Source organism: Myodes glareolus, chromosome 23 (assembly GCF_982192425.1).
Source record: "Myodes glareolus chromosome 23, mMyoGla1.1, whole genome shotgun sequence".
Classification (NCBI taxonomy): Eukaryota; Metazoa; Chordata; class Mammalia; order Rodentia; family Cricetidae; genus Myodes; species Myodes glareolus.
In genome coordinates, this window is record NC_142048.1 from 44631373 (window position 1) to 44652980 (window position 21608).

The window sequence follows — 21608 nt, forward strand, 5'->3', positions numbered from 1 at the left end:
TTTAGAAATTGTATCATTTTCCAGTCCTACTTTGTAAGAATATGCAAAGTTTAGGTATGATATGAAAAGTTCTATAATTCTTCATTTTTTTATCTATTTATAGTGTTTGGAGAATAACCCAGGCTGACATTCATGTGAGTATATATTCTATCACTGAGATACTTTGTAAACCCTAAATTGTGTTTCACGTGACTCAAGCACGTATTCCAGGCTTCACACCAATATACTAGCTCATAACTAATGTACCTTCCCATAATACATCTTACTTGTTATATAAACACTCAAGACACATCAAATGCTACTTCAAAGGATACCTTTGTAAGTGATCTTTCATCTTCTGAACAATTTTTAGAGTTTCTATGTGTTGACTTTTTGCTTCTTGCAACTAAATAAAAGATTGAAAATGATTTTACTAACATTCAGTCATAAATCTATCCATTAATTGATAATCTGCTAAAATCTTTTGGAACCCATCTAGAACTCTCCCTGAACATTGTCTGTGGCAACCTGGCTTTTGAAATTTCCCACATAGCTGAGTATTGCAGCTCACAAAGTCTGAAGTAATAATGTCTCTCTTGTCAACAAAACATGTCTTGACATTTCTATCAGACCAAAATACGTTCTTCTTAAACAGTGTATTATCTGACAGAGATAAAGAAAGGCCTGAGAAATGGGAAAAAAGAATACCCTCATGGTATGTACGTATGTATGTATGTACATATGTATGTATGTTTATTGAATTCCAAACGCTACATTATCACTGTTGTACGAAGAGTTTCTAGACATGTAAATGGTCACAATTCGGCCAGTGATATGGCATAGTGACCTCACATCTCATCTTTTAGTTCTCTGAAGAGTGTATGAAATGGCAATATCTGCACTCATGCCCCTACATCTGCTTCTTAATTCAAGTGCCACCAGTGGCTCCATGTTTCTTCCCCGTAAGCATGTTAGCATCCTGTATTCCAGTCTTTTCATCTGTGAGATTGACATTATCACAATATCTACCTCGTGGGTTACTAGGCAGATTCAAATAGCAAATGCACACAGGTGATGGTTATGTGCCCCGTGGTGATGCATCCCTGATGGTAGCTTTAATATTATGGTGGTATTTTGTTTTGCAATAAAATTTGATCTCTTAAGGTGCAGCATTTCCCCAGGATAGGGACAAGAGCCCCAGAATATGATTCTAGGATTTTGTAAAGCTTTCACTCATTTCACTGACAATAACATTATTCATTTCTAATAATTTATGGCTTAAAAAGCTGTCAAGATTGTTCATGAAGCAAGAATAATATAGCACAATGTAAGCAGCATGCTTTGGTCAAGTCACTGAGTAACAATATGCAATACTACCCTAAAAGGCTAGCTGACATATCTGATCTGATTTATTGGATTATACTATAACATAAAGATTCTCTACATGTTGAAAGAAGAAAAAATATGTGATGTTTGCTGTCATTTGATACCACACTAACCTTTCCTGTTCTACCTCCACCCTTTCAGGTATATTTCACCCCATATATGCATAGCTGAACTGGGCTTACACTTAGTATGATGACCTCAAATTTTATTAATTTTCTTGGGAATGGTACAATTTTATTCTTTTTTAATGTGCATTGGTGTTTTGTGCCTGGATGCATATCTGTGTGAGGATGTTAGATCCTGTGGAGCTGGAGTTACAGACTCCAGTTGTGAGGTGCCGTGTGGGTGCAGGGATTTGAACCAGAGTCCTCTGGAAGAGCACTCAGTGCTCTCAATCCCTGAGCTGTCTCTTCATCAGTTCTAGTCTTCACAGCCCAATAAAACTCTATTGTTTGTATGTACCACATTTTCTTTACCCATTCAACTGTTTACTGACATCTAGGCTGGTTCCATGTCTGAGCTATTGTGAATGAGTGTCATAACAAACATGAATTTGCGAGTATCTCTGTGGTTTTCATATATCCCTTTACAGGAAGGCACGCCCAATAAGAATGCAGAGTTGTGGAGCCAGTCCCAGTAGAGACAGCTATCTACAAAGAGCCTCTCTCACCTAAGTCTCGGGAGAACACTGAAGACAAGTGAGCAGAAAGATTGTCAGAGCCAGAGGATCGGTGAGTTTATTAGCTTGTATCTCCTGATAATGTCAGAAAGTCTCACCAACATGAATGCCTGTGAGCTGAACAGTGACTACAACAATGGACAGAGGAAAGTCTGGGAGGCTTCAACCCCACACAAAGAACTGCAGGGAGCTAAGGAATGCTGAGCATTGCAGGAATAGTCTTCCCCAGGGAAGAGCACACAAATTGGGTACCCAACACCCAATAGTCAGCTCTAGAAACATACATAAGTAGCATTATACAGACTAAGCAGTCTTATTTAGGGATATACATGAATATATGTGCGTATATTTAATATTTGTGGAATATTTTTAGCTATGTAGAGATGTGTTAGATTTGCTTATGTTGTGGAATATTTGTTTAATTATATAAAGATATGTTTCATTTATTTAATTATGTAAAGACTTGAGACTGTTGCACCTTGCCTGTCTAAGACACCTGATAGGTCTGATAAAAAGTTGAATAGCTAATAGCAAGGGAGGAGGTATAGGTGGAACTTCCAGACAGGGAGAGTAAATAGGAGGAATTTAGGTTCAAGAGAGTAAGAGAAAAGGAGATGACAGGGAGACACCAGGGACCAGCAGACAGACACATAGGAAGCAGGAAAGTGGGACATACAGAACAAAAAGAAAAAGTAAAAAGCCCCAAGGTAAAACATAGATGACTAGAAACAAGTTAAACTAAGTTAAAAGAGCTAGTGGAACAAGCTTAAGCAAAGGCCAAACATTCACAATTAGTAAGTTTCCGTGTCTTTATTTGGGAGCTTGTTGATGGCCCAAAGAAAATTTCAACTCTGTGTGTGTGTGTGTGTGTGTGTGTGTGTGTGTGTGTGTGTAACAACAAGTAATGAAAACTGAGTCCATTAGTTTGAAAGGCAGTGGGGAAAGGTATATGGGAGAGGTTGGAGAAAGAAAAGGGAAGGGAGTAGTTATCTGATTAGATTATAAACTTGAAAATAAAAGAAATACTCTTTAAAATAAGAGCGAAAATGATATAAATTAAAAACATATGAATAGGATAGATATGTGATGATATTATCTTGCCTACTGATATGTGAGGTGTGTTAAGTTTCTGTAAGCCAATAACTGTGAGACGTTGGCTGGTAATATAAACTGAAAAAGATGTTTAATAGATCATATTCCCGTCATTAAATACAACAAACACAGTAATTCACCAAAGGGGAAGCCTGAGTAGCATGGGGAAAGCTGAGAAAACGTGAAGGCTTTACTTGAGGCGGGTTTACCTCCTTCAGGATGGCTCTTGCTCTCCTCAGTTCCATGTCTTGTTCTCCCAGGTGTCTTTCAAGCTCTGTCATGGCGACTCTTTCATTCAACTGCTTTTGTTTTTCATGTAAATATTTCTTAATATTTTTATGAATAATTCTTGTCTCCTTGAATTCTTCACATAAAGTAAACCTGAGGTTAAAGTGCTTACCGTGAAATTAAATTTGTCAGAAAAGGCCATGTTCATGCTGATCTTTATAGGTTAATTATTATTATAATAAATTGTATGAAAAATGTAAGACAAAAACAATAAAGTTACACTGTCAAATATTTTTACTTTCTAGGCTTATATTTCAAATTTTATAACTTAAGACTAGGTTAAACATTATATAGACTGAGCAGGTAATATTTAATAATATAGGTATATTATTAATTATGATGTCTTGTTAAATGTATGTATTAATTATGTATATATAGATGTAATAACAGTTAATATAAAAAGAGACCATGAAGCTGAAAGAGAGCAAGCAATGGTATATGGGAGGGCTTAGAGGAAGGAAAGGAAATGGAGAAATGTAATTATAAGCCAAACAATTTTAAGGTAAAAGAAAAGACTAGAATAAAGAATGTAACCTCACTTATGCTTTTTACGATTGCTTGGGGTTTTTTGCAATGATTTCACCTTACTTTGCTGATCGCTATGTCTTTTGTGATAAACTTCAGAGTCCCACTTGGAACAAGACAATAACAAATAATTAAACTACTATTAAACATCATGTTCTTTCATGATAGAGAGCAGCCACGCGGGCATGTTGGCATGTGTCAGGTCCAATAGAAACCTGGGGCAAATGGTTAACTGTGGTGTCTATGAGCAAACCCAAGCCTGTGATGACCTCTAGGCTCATTCCACCTGTGGCTCCTCTTCTCAACGCTTCTCATCCCGCCTGCTACCTTAAACTCCTTCAGCTCATGGGCTTCTCTTCCCCCAGCTTCTTCTTCCCATATAATCCTGTCATCTTGACCATGTGCTCTAGCTCTAATGACCCCTCTTCCACCTTCTCCCCCTCTCTCTTGGTTCCTTCTCTCTCTTTGCCCCTTCCTCTTGGCCCCTTCTCCCTTGGTCCTGTCCCTCCTCTTGAGACACAGTGTACCACTTTCTCTCTGTGTTCTGGCCTCTTCCAGATGTCTCTGGCTATACTCTCTCTTCTCGATAATAAAACCTTCTCTTCAGCCATACCTTGGAGTGGTCATGCCCCCACCTTATACAGCATGTGTTTTTAATCCCAGTGTTCTGAAGGCAGAGGCAGGTGGATTTCTGTGATCTGGGCCAACAAGGAATATGCATTGTAAGCCTGTCTTGAAAAATAAAAATTTCTTTTCTTATCTATATATGAAAGTGATGCTGAAGAATTAGTAATTGTTTCCCATTTTACTCTTTATTCAATGTGTGGTGATGGAGAATAAGCTCGATATTTGTGTGACCTTCAGTCCTGGTTAGCATGCACAAGGACCCCAGTTTCATCTTCAGCACACCAATTAAAAAGTGCAATCTTTACCAGGTGGTGGTGGCTCACACCTTTAATCCCAGCACTCAGGAGGCAGAGACAGCCGGATCTCTGTGAGTTTGAGGCCAGACTGGTCTACACAAGCTAGTTTCAGGACAGCTAGGACTGTAACACAGAGAAACCCTGTTTTGAAAAAAAAAAATAGTGGAGCTCCTGCTACAGGGTCTTCTGTGTTCCTCTTGACCAGTCGCCCTTTTGTCTCCTGTGTCCTTGGAATACCAACTATCCCTATTTCAGTGCTGAGGAGTTCCATCCAGAGGGGTGAGTGTGTGCTATCCCAGGCAGACTGTCCTGGAAGAGAGCACAGTCCCCCCACCCAGCTCCTGCTGCAGGATCTTCTGTGTTCCACTCGACCCTGCCCTGCCCCCACGTTTGCCCTTTTGTCTGCGGTGTCCTTGGAATACAAGCTATCCCTGTGTCTGTGCTGAGGAGTTCCATCCAGAGGGTGCTGAGGAGTAAGTACCATCTAGAGGGATAGGAACATTTCCTGCTCCTGTACTGAAGAGATCCACCCAGAGAGTCAGTCACAGCAAAAGCTGAACCAAGACACCAAGACTCTCCTGGCTCCATTTGAAGGAAGAGATGGGCAGGCGCCAAGGCAAGAATTCCTCCAACAACCTGAAGGGCAACATGACATCACCAGAATTCAAGGATCACGAAACTAGAAGAATTGAACACCCTACTCCAGAAGAAATAGAAGAAATCGACTCTAAGTGCAACTATATGAAAATAATAGAGGAACTTAAACAGGAGGTGAAAATATGCCATAAAGAAATGGAGATAACAAACAAAAAAGTAGATGAAATGAATAAATCTCTCAAAGATACCCAAGAAAAACAAGAAATCTAGGAAAAAGCAATCAAACAGATAAGGGAAATAGTTCAAGACTTGAAAAATGAAATGGAGGTAATGAAGAAAACACAAACCAAGGGAAGGCTGGATATGGAAAATCTGGGTAAATGAATAGGAACTGCAGAGACAAGTATTACCAACAGAATACAAGAGATAGAAGAAAGAATCTCAAACACTGAAGATACTGTAGAGGAAATAAACTCACTGATTAAAGAACAAAACAAATCCAACAAATTCTTAACACAAAACATCCGGGAAGCCTCGACAATCTGGTCACCAGGCAGAGGCGACACCTCCCTGCGGAGCTCTCCTGAATCCCATCCCAGCCTTTATCCAGCTCAATCACATTCCTGGCCAGCAAGAGAGAGTGAACTTCTAGCACACTTCCATTGGAGGAGTGGTGAGTTTTCTCCTGGCCAGAGGGCTTCTGCTAGGAGGAATTCAGCCTTTCCCCGCCCCCCTCGACAATCTGGTCACCAGGCAGAGGCGACTCCTCCCTGCGGAGCTCTCCTGAATCCTGTCCCAGCCTTTATCCAGGAGAGAGTGAACTTCTAGCAGACTTCCATTGGAGGAGGGGTGAGTTTTCTCCTGGCTAGAGGGCTTCCTCTAGGAGGAATTCAGCCTTTCCCCGCCCTCCTCAACAATCTGGTCACCAGGCAGAGGCAACTCCTCCCTGTGGAGCTCTCCTGAATCCCATCCCAGCCTTTATCCAGGAGAGAGTGAACTTCTAGCAGACTCCCATTGGAGGAGGGGTGAGTTTTCTCCTGGCCAGAGGGCTTCCCCTAGGAGGAATTCAGCCTTTCCCCGCCCCCCTCGACAATCTGGTCACCAGGCAGAGGCAACTCCTCCCTGCTGAGCTCTCCTGAATCCCATCCCAGCCTTTATCCAGCTCAATCACATTCCTGGCCAGCAAGAGAGAGTGAACTTCTAGCAGACTCCCATTGGAGGAGTGGTGAGTTTTCTCCTGGCCAGAGAGCTTCTGCTAGGAGGAATTCAGCCTTTCCCCGCCCCCCTCGACAATCTGGTCACCAGGCAGAGGCGACTCCTCCCTGCGGAGCTCTCCTGAATCCCGTCCCAGCCTTTATCCAGACTGCCTGAGGAAAGGTAGGCCTTCTGTCAGTGAATTCCCTGCCCAACAAGGGAACCTGACCTGGTACTAGAAGATCTAGTAGAGAGCATTTGGAGGAAGAGATGGGCAGACGCCAAGGCAAGAACTCCTCCAACAATCTAAAAAGCAACATGAAAACACCAGAACCCAATGACCCTACAATAGAAGGACTTGAACCTCTTAATTCCGAAGAAGCGGGAAAAAATGCCCTTATGAAAGCAATAGAGTCCCTTAAACAGGATATGAATAAATCCCTTAAAGAACTGGATGAGAAGTATAACAATAAGATTGAAGAAATGAGTAAAGAAATGGATGAAAAATATAAAAAAAAACATCGAAGAAATGAGTAAATCCATGAATGATATACTGGGAAACCAAGAAAAAACAATCAAACAGGTAATGGAAACAGTTCAAGAATTGAAAACTGAAATGGAGGCAATGAAGAAATCACAAAACGAGGGCCGGCTGGATATGGAAAATCTAGGTAAACGAACAGAGACTACAGAATCAAGCATAACCAACAGGATACAAGAGATGGAAGAACGAATCTCAGAGTCTGAAGATACCATAGAGAAAATAAATGCTCTGATCAAAGAAAATAGCAAATCCAACAAATTCTCTCAACAAAACATTCAAGAAATCTGGGACACAATAAAAAAACCAAATCTAAGAATAATAGGGATTGAAGAAGGAGAAGAACTGGAGATCAAAGGACCAGAAAATATATTCAACAAAATTATAGAAGAAAACTTTCCCAATCTAAAAAATGATATCCCTATGAAGGTTCAAGAAGCATACAGAACACCGAATAGGCTTGATCAAAAAAAACATCCCCTCGCCATATAATAATCAAAACACAAAACATACAGATTAAAGAAAGAATATTAAGAGCTGCAAAGGAAAAAGGGCAAGTAACTTATAAAGGTAAACCTATCAGACTTACACCAGACTTCTCTATGGAAACCATGAAAGCCAGAAGGTCCTGGATAGAGGTACTGCAGAAACTAAGAGACCATGGATGCAAGCCCAGACTAATATACCCAGCCAAGCTATCATTCACGATCAATGGAGAAAACAAAATATTCCAGGATAAGAACAAATTTAAACAATTCGCAGCCACAAACCCAGCCTTACAGAAAGTAATAGAAGGAAAATCACAACCCAAGGAGTCCAACATTGCCAGCACTGCTTACAATAACTCAGACATCTAGCGACCCTTCACGAGCTTAACTCAAAGAAGGGACACATACAAATTCTATTAATCAAACAAACAAAAAGTAATAATAACCGGAGTCAACAACCACTGGTCATTAATATCACTTAATATTAATGGACTCAATTCACCTATAAAAAGGCACAGACTAAGAGACTGGATACGAAAACAGGATCCAACATTCTGCTGTTTACAAGAAACACACCTCAACCACAAAGACAGACATTTACTCAGAGTAAAGGGTTGGGAAAAAGTTTTTCAAGCAAACGGACCTAAGAAACAAGCAGGGGTGGCCATTCTAATCTCCAACAAAATTGACTTCAAACTAAAATCAGTCAGAAGAGATGGAGATGGACATTTTATACTCATAACAGGAACAATTCATCAGGAGGAAGTCTCAATCCTGAATATCTATGCCCCTAATATAAAGCCTCCTACTTATGTAAAAGAAACACTTCTAGAACTCAAGGCAGTCATCAAACCACACACACTAATAGTAGGAGACTTCAACACTCCTCTCTCACCAATGGACAGGTAAATCAGACAGAAACCTAACAGAGAAATAAGAGAATTATTGGAGGTATTGAATCAAATTGACTTAACAGACATCTATAGAACATTCCACCCAAATAGGAAAGAATATACCTTCTTCTCTGCAGCTCATGGAACCTTCTCGAAGATTGACCACATACTGGGTAACAAAGCAAACTTCCACAGATACAAAAAAATATTAGTAACCACCTGTGTCTTGTCAGACCACCATGGATTAAAGTTAGAATTCAAGAACAGTGCTACCCCCAGGAAGCCATCAAATTCATGGAAGTTGAACAGTCAACTACTGAATCACCCCTGGGTCAAGGAAGAAATAAAGAAAGAAATTAAAGTCTTTCTTGAATTTAATGAAAATAAAGACACAACATACTCAAACCTATGGGACACTATGAAAGCAGTGCTAAGAGGAAAGTTCATAGCACTAAGTGCCCAATTAAAGAAAACGGAGAAAGCACACATTGGAGACTTAACAGCACACTTGAAAGCTCTCGAAAAAAAAGAAGCTGATTCACCCAGGAGGAGTAGAAGACTGGAAATAATCAAACTGAGGGCTGAAATCAACAAAATAGAAACACAGAAAACAATCCAAAGAATCAATGAATCAAAAAGCTGGTTCTTGGAGAAAATCAACAAGATCGACAAACCCCTATCCAAATTAATCAAACGGCAGAGAGAGAACATGCAAATTAATAAGATCAGAAATGAAAAGGGGGACATAACCACAGACACAGAGGAAATCCAGAGAATCATTAGATCTTACTACGAAAATTTATATGCCACAAAGTTGGAAAATGTAAAAGAAATGGACATTTTTTTAGATAAGTACCATATACCAAAGTTGAACCAAGAACAGGTGAGCAATCTAAATAGACCTGTCAGTCGTGAGGAATTAGAAGCTGTTATTAAAAATCTCCCGACCAAAAAAAGCCCAGCACCAGATGGTTTCAATGCAGAATTCTACCAGAACTTCCAGGAAGAGCTAATACCTATACTCCTTAATGTATTTCACAATATAGAAACAGAAGAATCACTGCCAAACTCTTTTTATGAAGCTACAGTTACCCTGATACCAAAACCACACAAAGACACAACCAGGAAAGAGAATTACAGACCAATATCACTCATGAACATTGACGCAAAAATACTCAATAAAATACTGGCAAACCGAATCCAAGAATACATTAGAAAAATTATCCATTATGATCAAGTGGGCTTCATCCCAGAGATGCAGGGTTGGTTCAACATACGCAAATCTATCAATGTAATCCATCATATAAAAAAACTGACCCCTCATCAGACAAAGGTCTGATCTCCAAAATATACAAAGAACTCAAGAAACTAGGCACTAAAACTCTAATTAACCCAATTAAAAAATGGGGTACTGAACTTAACAGAGAATTCACAACAGATTAACTTAACAGAATGGCCAGAAGACACTTAAGGTCATGCTCAACCTCCTTAGCGATCAGGGAAATGCAAATTAAAACCACTTTGAGATACCATCTTACACCTGTCAGAATAGCTAAAGTCAAAAACACCAACGATAGCCTATGCTGGAGAGGATGTGGGGTGAGGGGAACACTCATCCATTGTTGGTGGGAATGCAAACTCGTGCAGCCACTTTGGAAATCAGTGTGGCGGTTTCTCAGGAAACTGGGAGTCAACCTCCCTCAGGACCCAGCAATTCCACTCTTGGGAATATACCCTAAAGATTCCCTAACATACTACAAAAGCATTTGTTCAACTATGTTCATAGCTGCACTATTTGTAATAGCCAGAACATGGAAACAGCCTAGGTGCCCCTCAATAGAAGAATGGTTAAAAAAGGTGTGGAACATATACACATTAGAGTTTTACTCGGCAGTTAAAAACAATGACATCTTGAATTTTGCATGCAAATGGATGGAAATAGAAAACGCTTTACTGAGTGAGGTAAGCCAGACCCAAAAAGAGGAACACGGTATGTATTCACTCATAAGTGGATTCTAGCCATAATTGGAGGTCTTTGAGCCTATTATTCGTGATCCTAGAGAAGCTAAATAAGAAGATGAACCTGATGAAGATTATTTAGCTATCCACCAGGAGGTAGGAAATAGACAAGAGTCCCAGGTAACCTCGGGTGCATGGGGGGGTGGGAGGGTCGATGGAGGGGGAGAGTGCTAGAGAGAAGGGAGTAGGGGAGGAACGGGGAAAGCTTGGTGGCCGGGGATTCGGGGGGAGAGAGGTAGGATGAATATGGGATCAGGGAACAATATATTTCAACTAAGGGAGCCATTTTAGGGTTTATAGGAGACTTGATTATATATGGGATCCCAGGTCCAAGGAGAAATCCCCCAGATTGCTCTCTGGACAGAGGAGAGGGTGCCTGAATCGGCCGTGGCCCATGACCATACTGATGTATATTTTGCTTATCACCATAGATCCTTCCTCTGGCTAAGGACGGCTATGCAGTCGGAGGCCCACATTGGAGCAACGGATTGAGCCCCCCGAGGTCCGGAGGGGGAGCGGAAGGAGGAGGAACATGAAAGATGAAATCAGTACTGCGAGGGATGCTATCACCCACTGATACAAGGGAACGGATCTGATGAGAATTTACCAGGGCCAGTCGGACTGGGACTGAACGAGGACGTGATCTAGCCAGATTCTCGGAATTTGGCCGGATTCTCTGACTGTGGCTGGCCCGGGGTCTTTCTGAAAAGCCATTGACTATGACACTGGGACCTGTTTCCTCTGCATATGCTGGATTTTGGGGATCCAGTCTGTTTGGACGCTCGCCTTCCTGGACCTGGAGGGAGGGGGAGGGAGCTGCAGCTTCCCACAGGGCAGGAAACCCTGACTGCCCTGGGGGACGGAGGGGAAGGAGGGGGGGAGTGGGGGGAGTGGGAGGGTGTTGGGAGGGTGGGCGGAAATGTAAACTTTTATAATTTAATAAAATTTACTAAAAAAAAAAACTGAAAGATAAAAACCATATGATCATTGCATTGGATGCGGAAAAAGCATTTGACAAAATTCAACACCCATTTATGATAAAGGTGTTGGAGAGACTGGGGATACAAGGATCATACCAAAATATAATAAAAGCAATATACAGCAAGCCGTCAGCTAACATCAAATTGAATGGAGAGAAACTCAAAGCCTTTCCACTAAAATCAGGAACACGACAAGGCTGTCCACTCTCACCATTCCTCTTCAATATAGTGCTTGAAGTTCTAGCAATAGCAATAAGACAACATAAGGGGATCAAGGGGATTTGAATTGGAAAAGATGAAGTTAAACTTTCGTTATTTGCAGACGATATGATAGTGTACATCAGCGACCCCAAAGACTCTACCAAAGATCTCCTACAGTTGATAAACACCTTTAGTAATGTGGCAGGATACAAGATCAACTCCAAAAAATCAGTAGCCCTCCTATACACAAAGGATAAAGAAGCAGAGAGGGAAATCAGAGAAACATCACCTTTCATGATAGCCACAAATAGCATAAAATATCTTGGGGTAACTCTAACCAAGGAAGTGAAAGACCTATTTGACAAGAACTTTAAGTCTTTGAAGAAAGAAACTGAGGAGGATACCAGAAAATGGAAAGACCTCCCCTGCTCTTGGATTGGGAGAATCAACATAGTAAAAATGGCAATTCTACCAAAAGCAGTCTATAGATTCAATGCAATCCCCATCAAAATCCCATCAAACTTCTTCACAGACCTTGAGAGAACAATAATCAAGTTTATATGGCAAAACAAAAAACCCAGGATAGCCAAAACAATCTTATACAATAAAGGAACCTCTGGAGGCATTACCATCCCTGACTTCAAACTCTATTACAGAGCAACAGTATTGAAAACAGCTTGGTATTGGCATAACAACAGAGAAGTCGACCTATGGAATCGAATAGAAGACCCGGGTATTAACCCACAAACTTATGAACACCTGATTTTTGACAAGGGAGCTAAAGCTATACAATGGAAGAAAGATAGCATCTTTAACAAATGGTGCTGGCATAACTGGATGTCAACCTGTAGAAGAATGAAAATAGATCCATATCTATCACCATGCATAAAACTCAGGTCCAAATGGATAAAAGACATCAACATTAATCCGACCACTTTGAACCTGATATAAGAGAAAGTGGGAAGTAGTCTACAAGATATAGGCACAGGAGACCACTTCCTAAGCAGAACCCCAGGAGCGCAGACAATAAGAGAAACAATAAATAAATGGGACCTCCTGAAACTGAGAAGCTTCTGTAAAGCAAAGGACACTGTCAGTAAGACAAAAAGGCTGCCTTCTGACTGGGAAAAGATCTTCACAAACCCTTCAACAGATAAAGGTCTGATCTCCAAAATATACAAAGAACTCAAGAAACTAGACACTAAAACTCTAATTAACCCAATTAAAAAATGGGGTACTGAACTTAACAGAGAATTCACAACAGATGAACTTCGAATGGCCAAAAGGCACGTAAGGTCATGCTCAACCTCCTTAGCGATCAGGGAAATGCAAATCAAAACCACTTTGAGATACCATCTTACACCTGTCAGAATAGCCAAACTCAAAAACACCAATGATAGCCTATGCTGGAGAGGATGTGGAATGAGGGGAACACTCATCCATTGTTGGTGGGAATGCAAACTTGTGCAGCCACTGTGGAAATCAGTGTGGCGGTTTCTCAGGAAACTGGGAGTCAACCTCCCTCAGGACCCAGCAATTCCACTCTTGGGAATATACCCTAAAGATTCCCAAACATACTACAAAAGCATTTGTTCTACTATGTTCATAGCAGCACTATTTGTAATAGCCAGAACCTGGAAACAGCCTAGGTGCCCCTCAATAGAAGAATGGTTAAAAAAGGTGTGGAACATATACACATTAGAGTTTTACTCAGCGGTAAAAAACAATGACATCTTGAATTTTGTATGCCCAGACGGTTTCAATGCAGAATTCTATCAGATCTTCCAAGAGGAGTTAATACCTATACTCCTTAATGTGTTTCACAAAATAGAAACAGAAGAGTCATTGCCTAACTCCTTTTATGAAGCTACAGTCACCCTGATACCCAAACCACACAAAGACTTAATCAAGAATGAGAATTACAGACCATTCTCACTCATGAACATTTATGCAAAAATTCTCAATAAAATACTCTCAAGCAGAATCCAAGAACACATCCAAAAAATTATACATTATGATCAAGTAGGCTTTATCCCAGAGAGGCAGGGCTGGTTCAACATATGAAAATCTATCAACGTAATCCATCATATAAATAAACTGAAAGAAAAAACCATATGATCATTTCATTAGAAACTGAAAAAGCATTTGACAAAATTCAACACCCCTTTATGATAAAGGTCTTGGAGAGATCAGGAATACAAGGTTCATTCCTAAATATAATAAAGGCAATATACAGCAAGCCGACAGCTAACATTAAATTAAATGGAGAGAAACTCAAAGCCATCCCATTAAAATCTGGAACAAGACAAGGCTGTCCACTCTCTCCATACCTCTTCAATATAGTGCTTGAAGTTCTAGCAATAAGACAGCATAAAGAGATCAAGGGGATTCGAATTGGAAAGGAAGAAGTCAAAATTTCATTATTTGCAGATGATATGATAGTGTACATAAGCGACCCCAAAAACTCTACCAAAGAACTCCTACAGCTGATCAACACCTTTAGTAATGTGGCAGGATACAAGATCAACTCCAAAAAATCAGTTGCCCTCCTATACACAAAGAACAAAGATACAGAGACGGAAATCAGAGAAACTTCACCTTTCACGATAGCCACAAATAGCATAAAATATCTTGGGGTAACTCTAACCAAGGAAGTGAAAGATCTATTTGACAAGGACTTTAAAGTCTTGAAGAAAGAAATTGAAGAGGATACCAGAAAATGGAAAAATCTCTCATGCTCTTGGATCGGGAGGATCAACATAGTAAAAATGGCAATTTTACCAAAAGCAGTCTATAGATTCAATGCAATCCCCATTAAAATCCCAGAGAAATTCTTCACAGACCTTGAGAGAACAATAATCAAGTTTATATGGCAAAACAAAAAACCCAGGATAGCCAAAACAATCCTATACAATAAAAGAACTTCTGGAGGCATTACCATCCCTGATTTCAAGCTCTATTACAGAGCGACAGTAATGAAAACAGCTTGGTACTGGCACAAAAACAGAGATGTTGACTGATGGAATCGAATCAAAGACACAGATCTTAATCCACAACCCTATGAACACCTGGTTTTTGACAAAGGAGCTAAAACTATACAATGGAAGAAAGAAAACATCTTTAACAAATGGTGCTGGCATAACTGAATGTCAACCTGTATAAGAATGAAAATAGATTCATATCTATCACCATGCACAAAACTCAAGTCCAAATGGATTAAAGACCTCAACAGTAATCTGACCACATTGAGCCTGATAGAAGAGAAAGTGGGAAGTAGTCTACAAGACATGGGCACAGGAGAGGACTTCCTAGGTAGAACCCTAGCAGCACAGACAATAAGAGCAACAATGAATAAGTGAGACCTCCTGAAACTGAGAAGCTTCTGTAAAGCAAAGGACACTGTCATTAAGACCAAAAGGCAACCTACTGATTGGGAGAAGATCTTCACCAACTCCTCATCAGACAAAGGTCTGATCTCCAAAATATACAAAGAACTCATGAAACTAGACACTAAAACTCTAATTAACCCAATTAAAAAATGGGATACTGAACTGAACAGAGAATTCTCAGCAGAAGAAGTTTGAATGGCCAAAAGACACTTAAGGTCATGCTCAACCTCCTTAGTGATCAGGGAAATGCAAATCAAAACAACTTTGAGATACCATCTTACACCTGTCAGAATAGCTAAACTCAAAAACACCCATGATAGCCTATGCTGGAGAGGATGTAGAGTGAGGGAAACACTCATCCATTGTTGGTGGGAATGCAAACCAGGAGGCAGACTCAGAATCCAGTGAGTGTGGTGAGTGTGGGGGCGGGCAATTTACCCCATTTCTAAAGACTGCTGTTAGATCAGTCCCACTGTCTCAGTGGGTGGACGCACCCCTGGCTGTCCTGACTTCTTTGCTCATGTTCTCCCTCCTTCCTCATTGGAGTCCAGTGCTCCAATGTGGGTCTCTGTCTCTATCTCCACCCATCGCCAGATGAAGTTTCTATGGTGATATGCAAGATATTCATCAGTGTGGCTATGGAACAAGCCAGTTCAGGCACCTTTTCCTCTGCTGCCCAAGAAACAATCTGGGGACCTCTCCTTGGACCTGAGAACCCCTCTAGAATCAAGTCTCTTGCAAACCCTAAAATGGCTCCCTTAATTGCTCACCAAGACCAGCTGGACTGGGAGTGATGAAGCATGTGATCAAACCGGACACTCTGAATGTAGCTGGCAATGAAGGCTGACTGAGAAGCCAAGGACAATGGCACTGGATTTTTATTCTACTGCATGGACTGACTTTGTGGGAGCCTGGTTTGTTTGGATGCTCACCTTTATAGACCTGGATGGAGGGGGAAGGACCTTGGACTTACCACGGGTTAGGGAACCCTGACTGCTCTTAAGGCTAGAGAGGGAGGGGGAGGTGGGGAGCGGGAGGGAAAAGAGAGGCGGGGAGGAGGTGGGAATTTTTAATAAATAAATAAAAATAAATAAAAAAATAGTGTATTCTTTAAAGAAAATGTTCTCAGGCTATTAATAAGACCATTTTATGTTCTGTGGGAAGAATTATGAATGGATATAAACTTACTTGAAAAAAGCTAGGAATATTAACCAAAGACATTTTAAATTTCCTATATTTTAAATATATGATTTTATATTGATGAACTCACTAAAAGTTAATAATTAAGATTGTAAAAGATTGCTTATCTAAATGATAATACTTGCTGAATTATTTTTATGTCAATACAATAAAAACTCCACACAGTATCATGTGGTAAATAGTGACCTTTCAATATAGATGATGTCTATCATGCACACATTAAAATTGGTATTTTAAAGATGATATATTTAATTATTAGTGATATCTATGATTACCAATTTGTTTTATTATTCTCAACAATTTCTTGATTCATAAGACACAGAATTTTTTTCCTGCGAAAATCTAAGATGAAAACCAGTAGTTACAATACTCTCTCTCCATATCTCTGACATAGAGTTCTCAACGTAGGGTGTCATACCTCAGTGTCCGGAATTCTTCATCCTGTTCCATTATTTCATCCTCCAACTTTAATTTCTCCTCTCTTCTTTCTATTAGCTCCTTCTGTAGAGCAATAATTTCATTTTCTAGTTTTTGATTTTTTTTCCTAAATAGTTCATGAATTTTTTTAAGCTCTAATAATGCACTGTAGGAATTGGGTGAATCCTGTATTTTTAATGATCCTCCAGAATCTGGATGAAGGAAAGAAGAGACAAAATAAAATACATTAATTAGTGTCTCATCTGTGTAAAAAACTGTACATTTTTACCTCCTTTCATTTATGCTCTAGACAGATATAGACTGGACGCCAATGATGAAAATTACATTAAACTAAATTCTGTAACAAGAACAGACTAGATCTATGTTCTTAGTTTAAAGTTCAATAGGAAAAAAACAGATTAATGACCATTTGGATGATGAAAATTACATTAAACTAAATTCTGTAACAAGAACAGACTAGATCTATGTTCTTAGTTTAAAGTTCAATAGGAAAAAAACCAGATTAACGACCATTTGGATACTTGTGGTTAAAAAACCACAAGAGTTCTGTGATCGCATAAGGTTATCTGCAGCGTGAACAAGAAGATATCTCAGAGGAAAAGATGATGACGTAGGAAAATAATGAATGTGCCTGAAGCTGCTAGGCAGATGGTACAAAGGATTCTAGACTGTCTCCAAATGTGGAAAACGTTAGTAGTTAGTATACGAAACAAACAAACATAGAATAAAATGCTTTAAGCAATTTTCAAGACAATGGACTTCAGGTAGTGAAAACAACGGATTCCTAAAGTCCCAGCTCCCTGCTGCAAGAGGGATTTTAAGCCAAAACACGGAAAGAATTGAAGATGCCAATCAAGGTGAGATTGCTTAAGCATGTTTAAGAATTGAAAGCAGAATGATCCTAGGTTTGAGGCCGGCGAAGTGCTGTCTCTGAAACCAAAGAGAACTTCCGGCACTGAGGTTGTAGCTCAGTGAGAGGGAGAGACTGTCCAGGACTCTGGGTTTACTAAAAAAGTATCTACTGGGCTACTGAGGTTAGGTAACAAACCCAAGGATAACAGGAAATCAGTGTCAGAGAGATGGCTCGGCGGGTGAGGGCTCCTGGGTAACCTGAGTTCAGGCCCTGGGACAGACGTAGCAGAGGAGATCAGCTCCTTCACATTGTCCTCTCACCTCTGTATGTCTGTATGCACGGGCATACAGTAAACACATCGAACAGCAACAAAAACGCTGCAGATTCAAGTAATGTGATCGGACCCTGGGCAGGACACAGAACAGTGCAGCTCAGTAGAGAACCCCTGTGTGGGTGACCACGTGTTAGCAAACGACCCAGGCTGAAAGGAAAGCATCTGAAAAAGTTTAAAGAAGCTGTGACTGGTGCCTACTCAGTACCAAGGAGAGTGTCCACACCCATTCGCCAGGCAAAAGATTTTCCTTTAACCTATTAAACACCCCAAACCCCAAGTTTTAGATTCCCATATTAGATGGCTGACATCTGCCTGTAACTCCAACTCCAGGGCATCAGACTCTCTCCTGGCCTCTGTGGGCACCTGCACACACAAGGCAGACACTCATAAATACAGATAAATAAAAATCAAGAAGAAGGTAGTTTTTTTGTTTGTTTGTTTGTTTTTCAAAATATTTGTTTGTTTGTTTGTTTATTATGTATACAATATTCTTTCTGTGTGTATGTCCGCAGGCCAGAAGAGGGCACCAGATCCCATTACAGATGGTTGTGAGCCACCATGTTGTTGCTGGGAATTGAACTCAGGACCTTTGGAAGAGCAGGCAATGCTCTTAACCTCTGAGCCATCTCTCCAGCCCAAGAAGGTAGTTTTTAAAGTTTCACATCAATAGCCTTATTTCAACTTTAAGAAACATTTTTAAAGAATTAATATTAAATTAAGATTTAAAAAGGAAAAAAAGCAAGCATTCTGCAAAGACTCAATAGTGTTCCTCATAAAGCTTTATTAGGTTTTTTTTTTTCATTATTGGTCTTTTGCTTATATACTATGGTTTCAGACTTGGTGTTTTTATGGGTTTTGCTTGTGTGTGTTTCTTGTGCTTTTTCTTTCTTTTTAAAATTTTTTAAATCTCCATTCATTTGACTGTTGTTGAGAAGAAGAAGACGTGAAGTTGAAATGGTAGAGAGGTGGGGAGAATCTTGGAGAAGATGAGAAGGGGGAAACTATGATCAAAATATATTGCATGAAATAATTTTTTTCAACTATATGACAAATTTACATACACATCTGAAGGCGTAAGTCACAGACAATCCCACACCAGTTTGGAATTATGATTAATAGAATGGTTATTTATTCAAAGGGGAAAAAACTTACAGATTACCGTCCCAGACAACAGCCCCTCCGCGCGAACAGGAAAGGAGTCCAGGGGCCGGAAACGGAGCCGGAAGACAAAAAGAGAGTGGAGGACAGCCGCTGCTTTTTTTAAAGGGAGAGACCACGCCCCAATGGGCTGGTAACTCAGCGGCGATTGGCTGAAGGGGCTGAAGGAACTCCCACAGCATCTCCCCCTTTTGTTTAAGTAAGAGAGTTCTAAGCCTACTACGCAATTATATACAATAAGTACAAACCTACGAAATTATATACAATAAATACAAATATCCTATTCTAACTAGCTTAAGTCTTGTATAACAAATAACTTGGCCAAGTCATGAAAGGAAAGTAACTACATTTATATAATCTTCAATCCCATCGAAGATCTGAGAAGGGAAATAATGTTATCTGAGTAATTAGGAAGTGCAATCAAACAACTTCCAGAACATGTAACAAATCGCAGAGACAACTGGCTACCTGGACAAACACCCAAAGTCACATTTGCAGCGTTGAAGCAACCAACTTTGGCTAAGGCCTGATGTAACTGACATACCATTTTCAAAGGCAAGAAACTTCAAAACTATCTTACCCTGTCTTGGCAGGATATGACAGTCTTGTTTTATCCATTTACGGATATTCTGTAACTCTGTCAGTAGTTGAGGTATGAGCATTTCTTTACCCAAAGGCCAGTTCTGCCAAGAAGAAAGGCTCCAGGTGGAGTGTCTTTGGTGCTCAACATTCTCTCGGGCATAGATCAGTGTTGCCAGGAGTGATTGTGTCTCCCTACCATAGAACTCTGAATTAGATTAAAGGCCATTTTCTACAGCTCTTTGAAGAGGTTGAAGATTATCTATCTATACTGAATATAATCTCTATATATCTAAAGAACCTGATTAGTCTAATTATAAATGACAAACTTAGATGACTGTTGATCTATATAATTCTCAATATCTATCTAACTTAAAGACTGAGATAATAAACAAATGTGCAATAAATGAGGACAATGAGACCTCCAAATATAAACAATGTGCAAGTATACATTGCAATATGGTAAATATATATCAATACATAAACAATATATAAGTATCTTAATCAGAGGTAGAAGTGTACAATGCAATATGGTAAATATACATATATCAATACAATATATATATACAAATACATAAAAATGTTTTAAACAGAGGTAGAAGCATGAAGCATGCATGCATAAAATAGTCAACATAATTTAACTTTGTATCAATATATAAGAATCGATACCAATATGTTTGTCTAAAAGCAATAACTCACAAATACAAATCTATTTATCCCATAATCCAATTATCCCTCCTTTTTTTTTTTTTTTTTTTTAAGATTCCTGTGCTTATAAAATTCCTCCCCCAACCCTCAACCGTATACTAATTATAACCAACCCCTAAATGATGTCCCTAAACCCAAGGACAAACTTTATTGGGAGAGGGGACGTCGTTCTCTAGAATTACTTCCAGCTGTCATGGGGGCGACGTTCTTTCTGGGGGATCCTGTGAAAGTAAAATGATGGTTAAATTTCAAGATCAATGTCTTTTAAAATTGCAAATAGTCTCTGAGTATTTTGTGGAGGTCTGGCCAGAATGTTGTACAAGATGTGCACCATTTCAGCACGTTGGAACCGTCTTGTGCAGCTGGTACCCAAAACAGGTCTTGTAGTAGCGCTATCAGTATCATGACGTCATATCAACCAGGTGGAGTTGTTGTTATGGGGCCCCATCTTCTTCCTGGAAACTTCAAATGTCACTGTAGGAAAAACTCATTGTTCATTGTGGAAAACTTAAACATTAATTATATAGACATATACATGAATACCTATATTCAATGAGAGACATGATAGATATATTTAATGAAGGTATGATAGATATGAAGAAAAGTAAAGATGTTTTCTAAACTCATATTTCTTTCTGTCCCATATCATGGCTCTTGACATGAGACAGAAACTCCAGAAACTCTGGGTTTTTCTTTAAACAACAGGCTTGGAATTAGAGAGGGACTGAGCCAGAGTCCAACTCTAAAACCAGCTCTATAAATTTAGAAATATGATTTAGTATATGGTACTTACAGAACCTATTCAGTTTTCTTGATAGTCCCTATTGGGCCGTTATTTTCCATCTGTCAGTATTCAAATATCCAGGGTCCCTTGAACTTTTCAAAGATCAGTGTTTTCCTGTGGAGATAAGAACAGAACCCTGCCCCCATTCTATATGCTTTTCTTACCACCTGTATGGTTATCATCATTGTAGATGCTGTCATTTCTCCTTTCCAAGAGGTTTCTCCTCTTCAAATCGAACCTTTATTAATTTTGATGGTATCCACAATTTTTCTTCTCCTGTGGAAACAAGAGCAAAACCCCTTCCCCAACGTAGCACATCTCCTGGCTTCCATTGAGAGGTCAGCACGTCTTTGAAATAAACAGGTTGGTTTAGTTCAGAA

General features: G+C 39.7%; 1 protein-coding gene across 10 annotated transcripts in view; it reads right to left on the bottom strand.

Moving 5' to 3' along the window:
• Positions 1 to 21608, bottom strand: part of LOC125414285 (uncharacterized) — a 155921-nt gene that overhangs the window by 17902 nt on the left and 116411 nt on the right. For all 10 annotated transcript variants that reach the window (XM_085680768.2, XM_087900803.1, XM_085680766.2 and 7 more), the window contains exons 50-52: positions 16793 to 17003; positions 3346 to 3517; positions 315 to 385 (exon numbers count right to left, since the gene is read on the bottom strand). In XM_085680768.2, coding sequence (XP_085536894.2) covers positions 315 to 385; positions 3346 to 3517; positions 16793 to 17003 — 454 coding nt within the window. The remainder of the gene's footprint in view (positions 1 to 314; positions 386 to 3345; positions 3518 to 16792; positions 17004 to 21608) is intronic.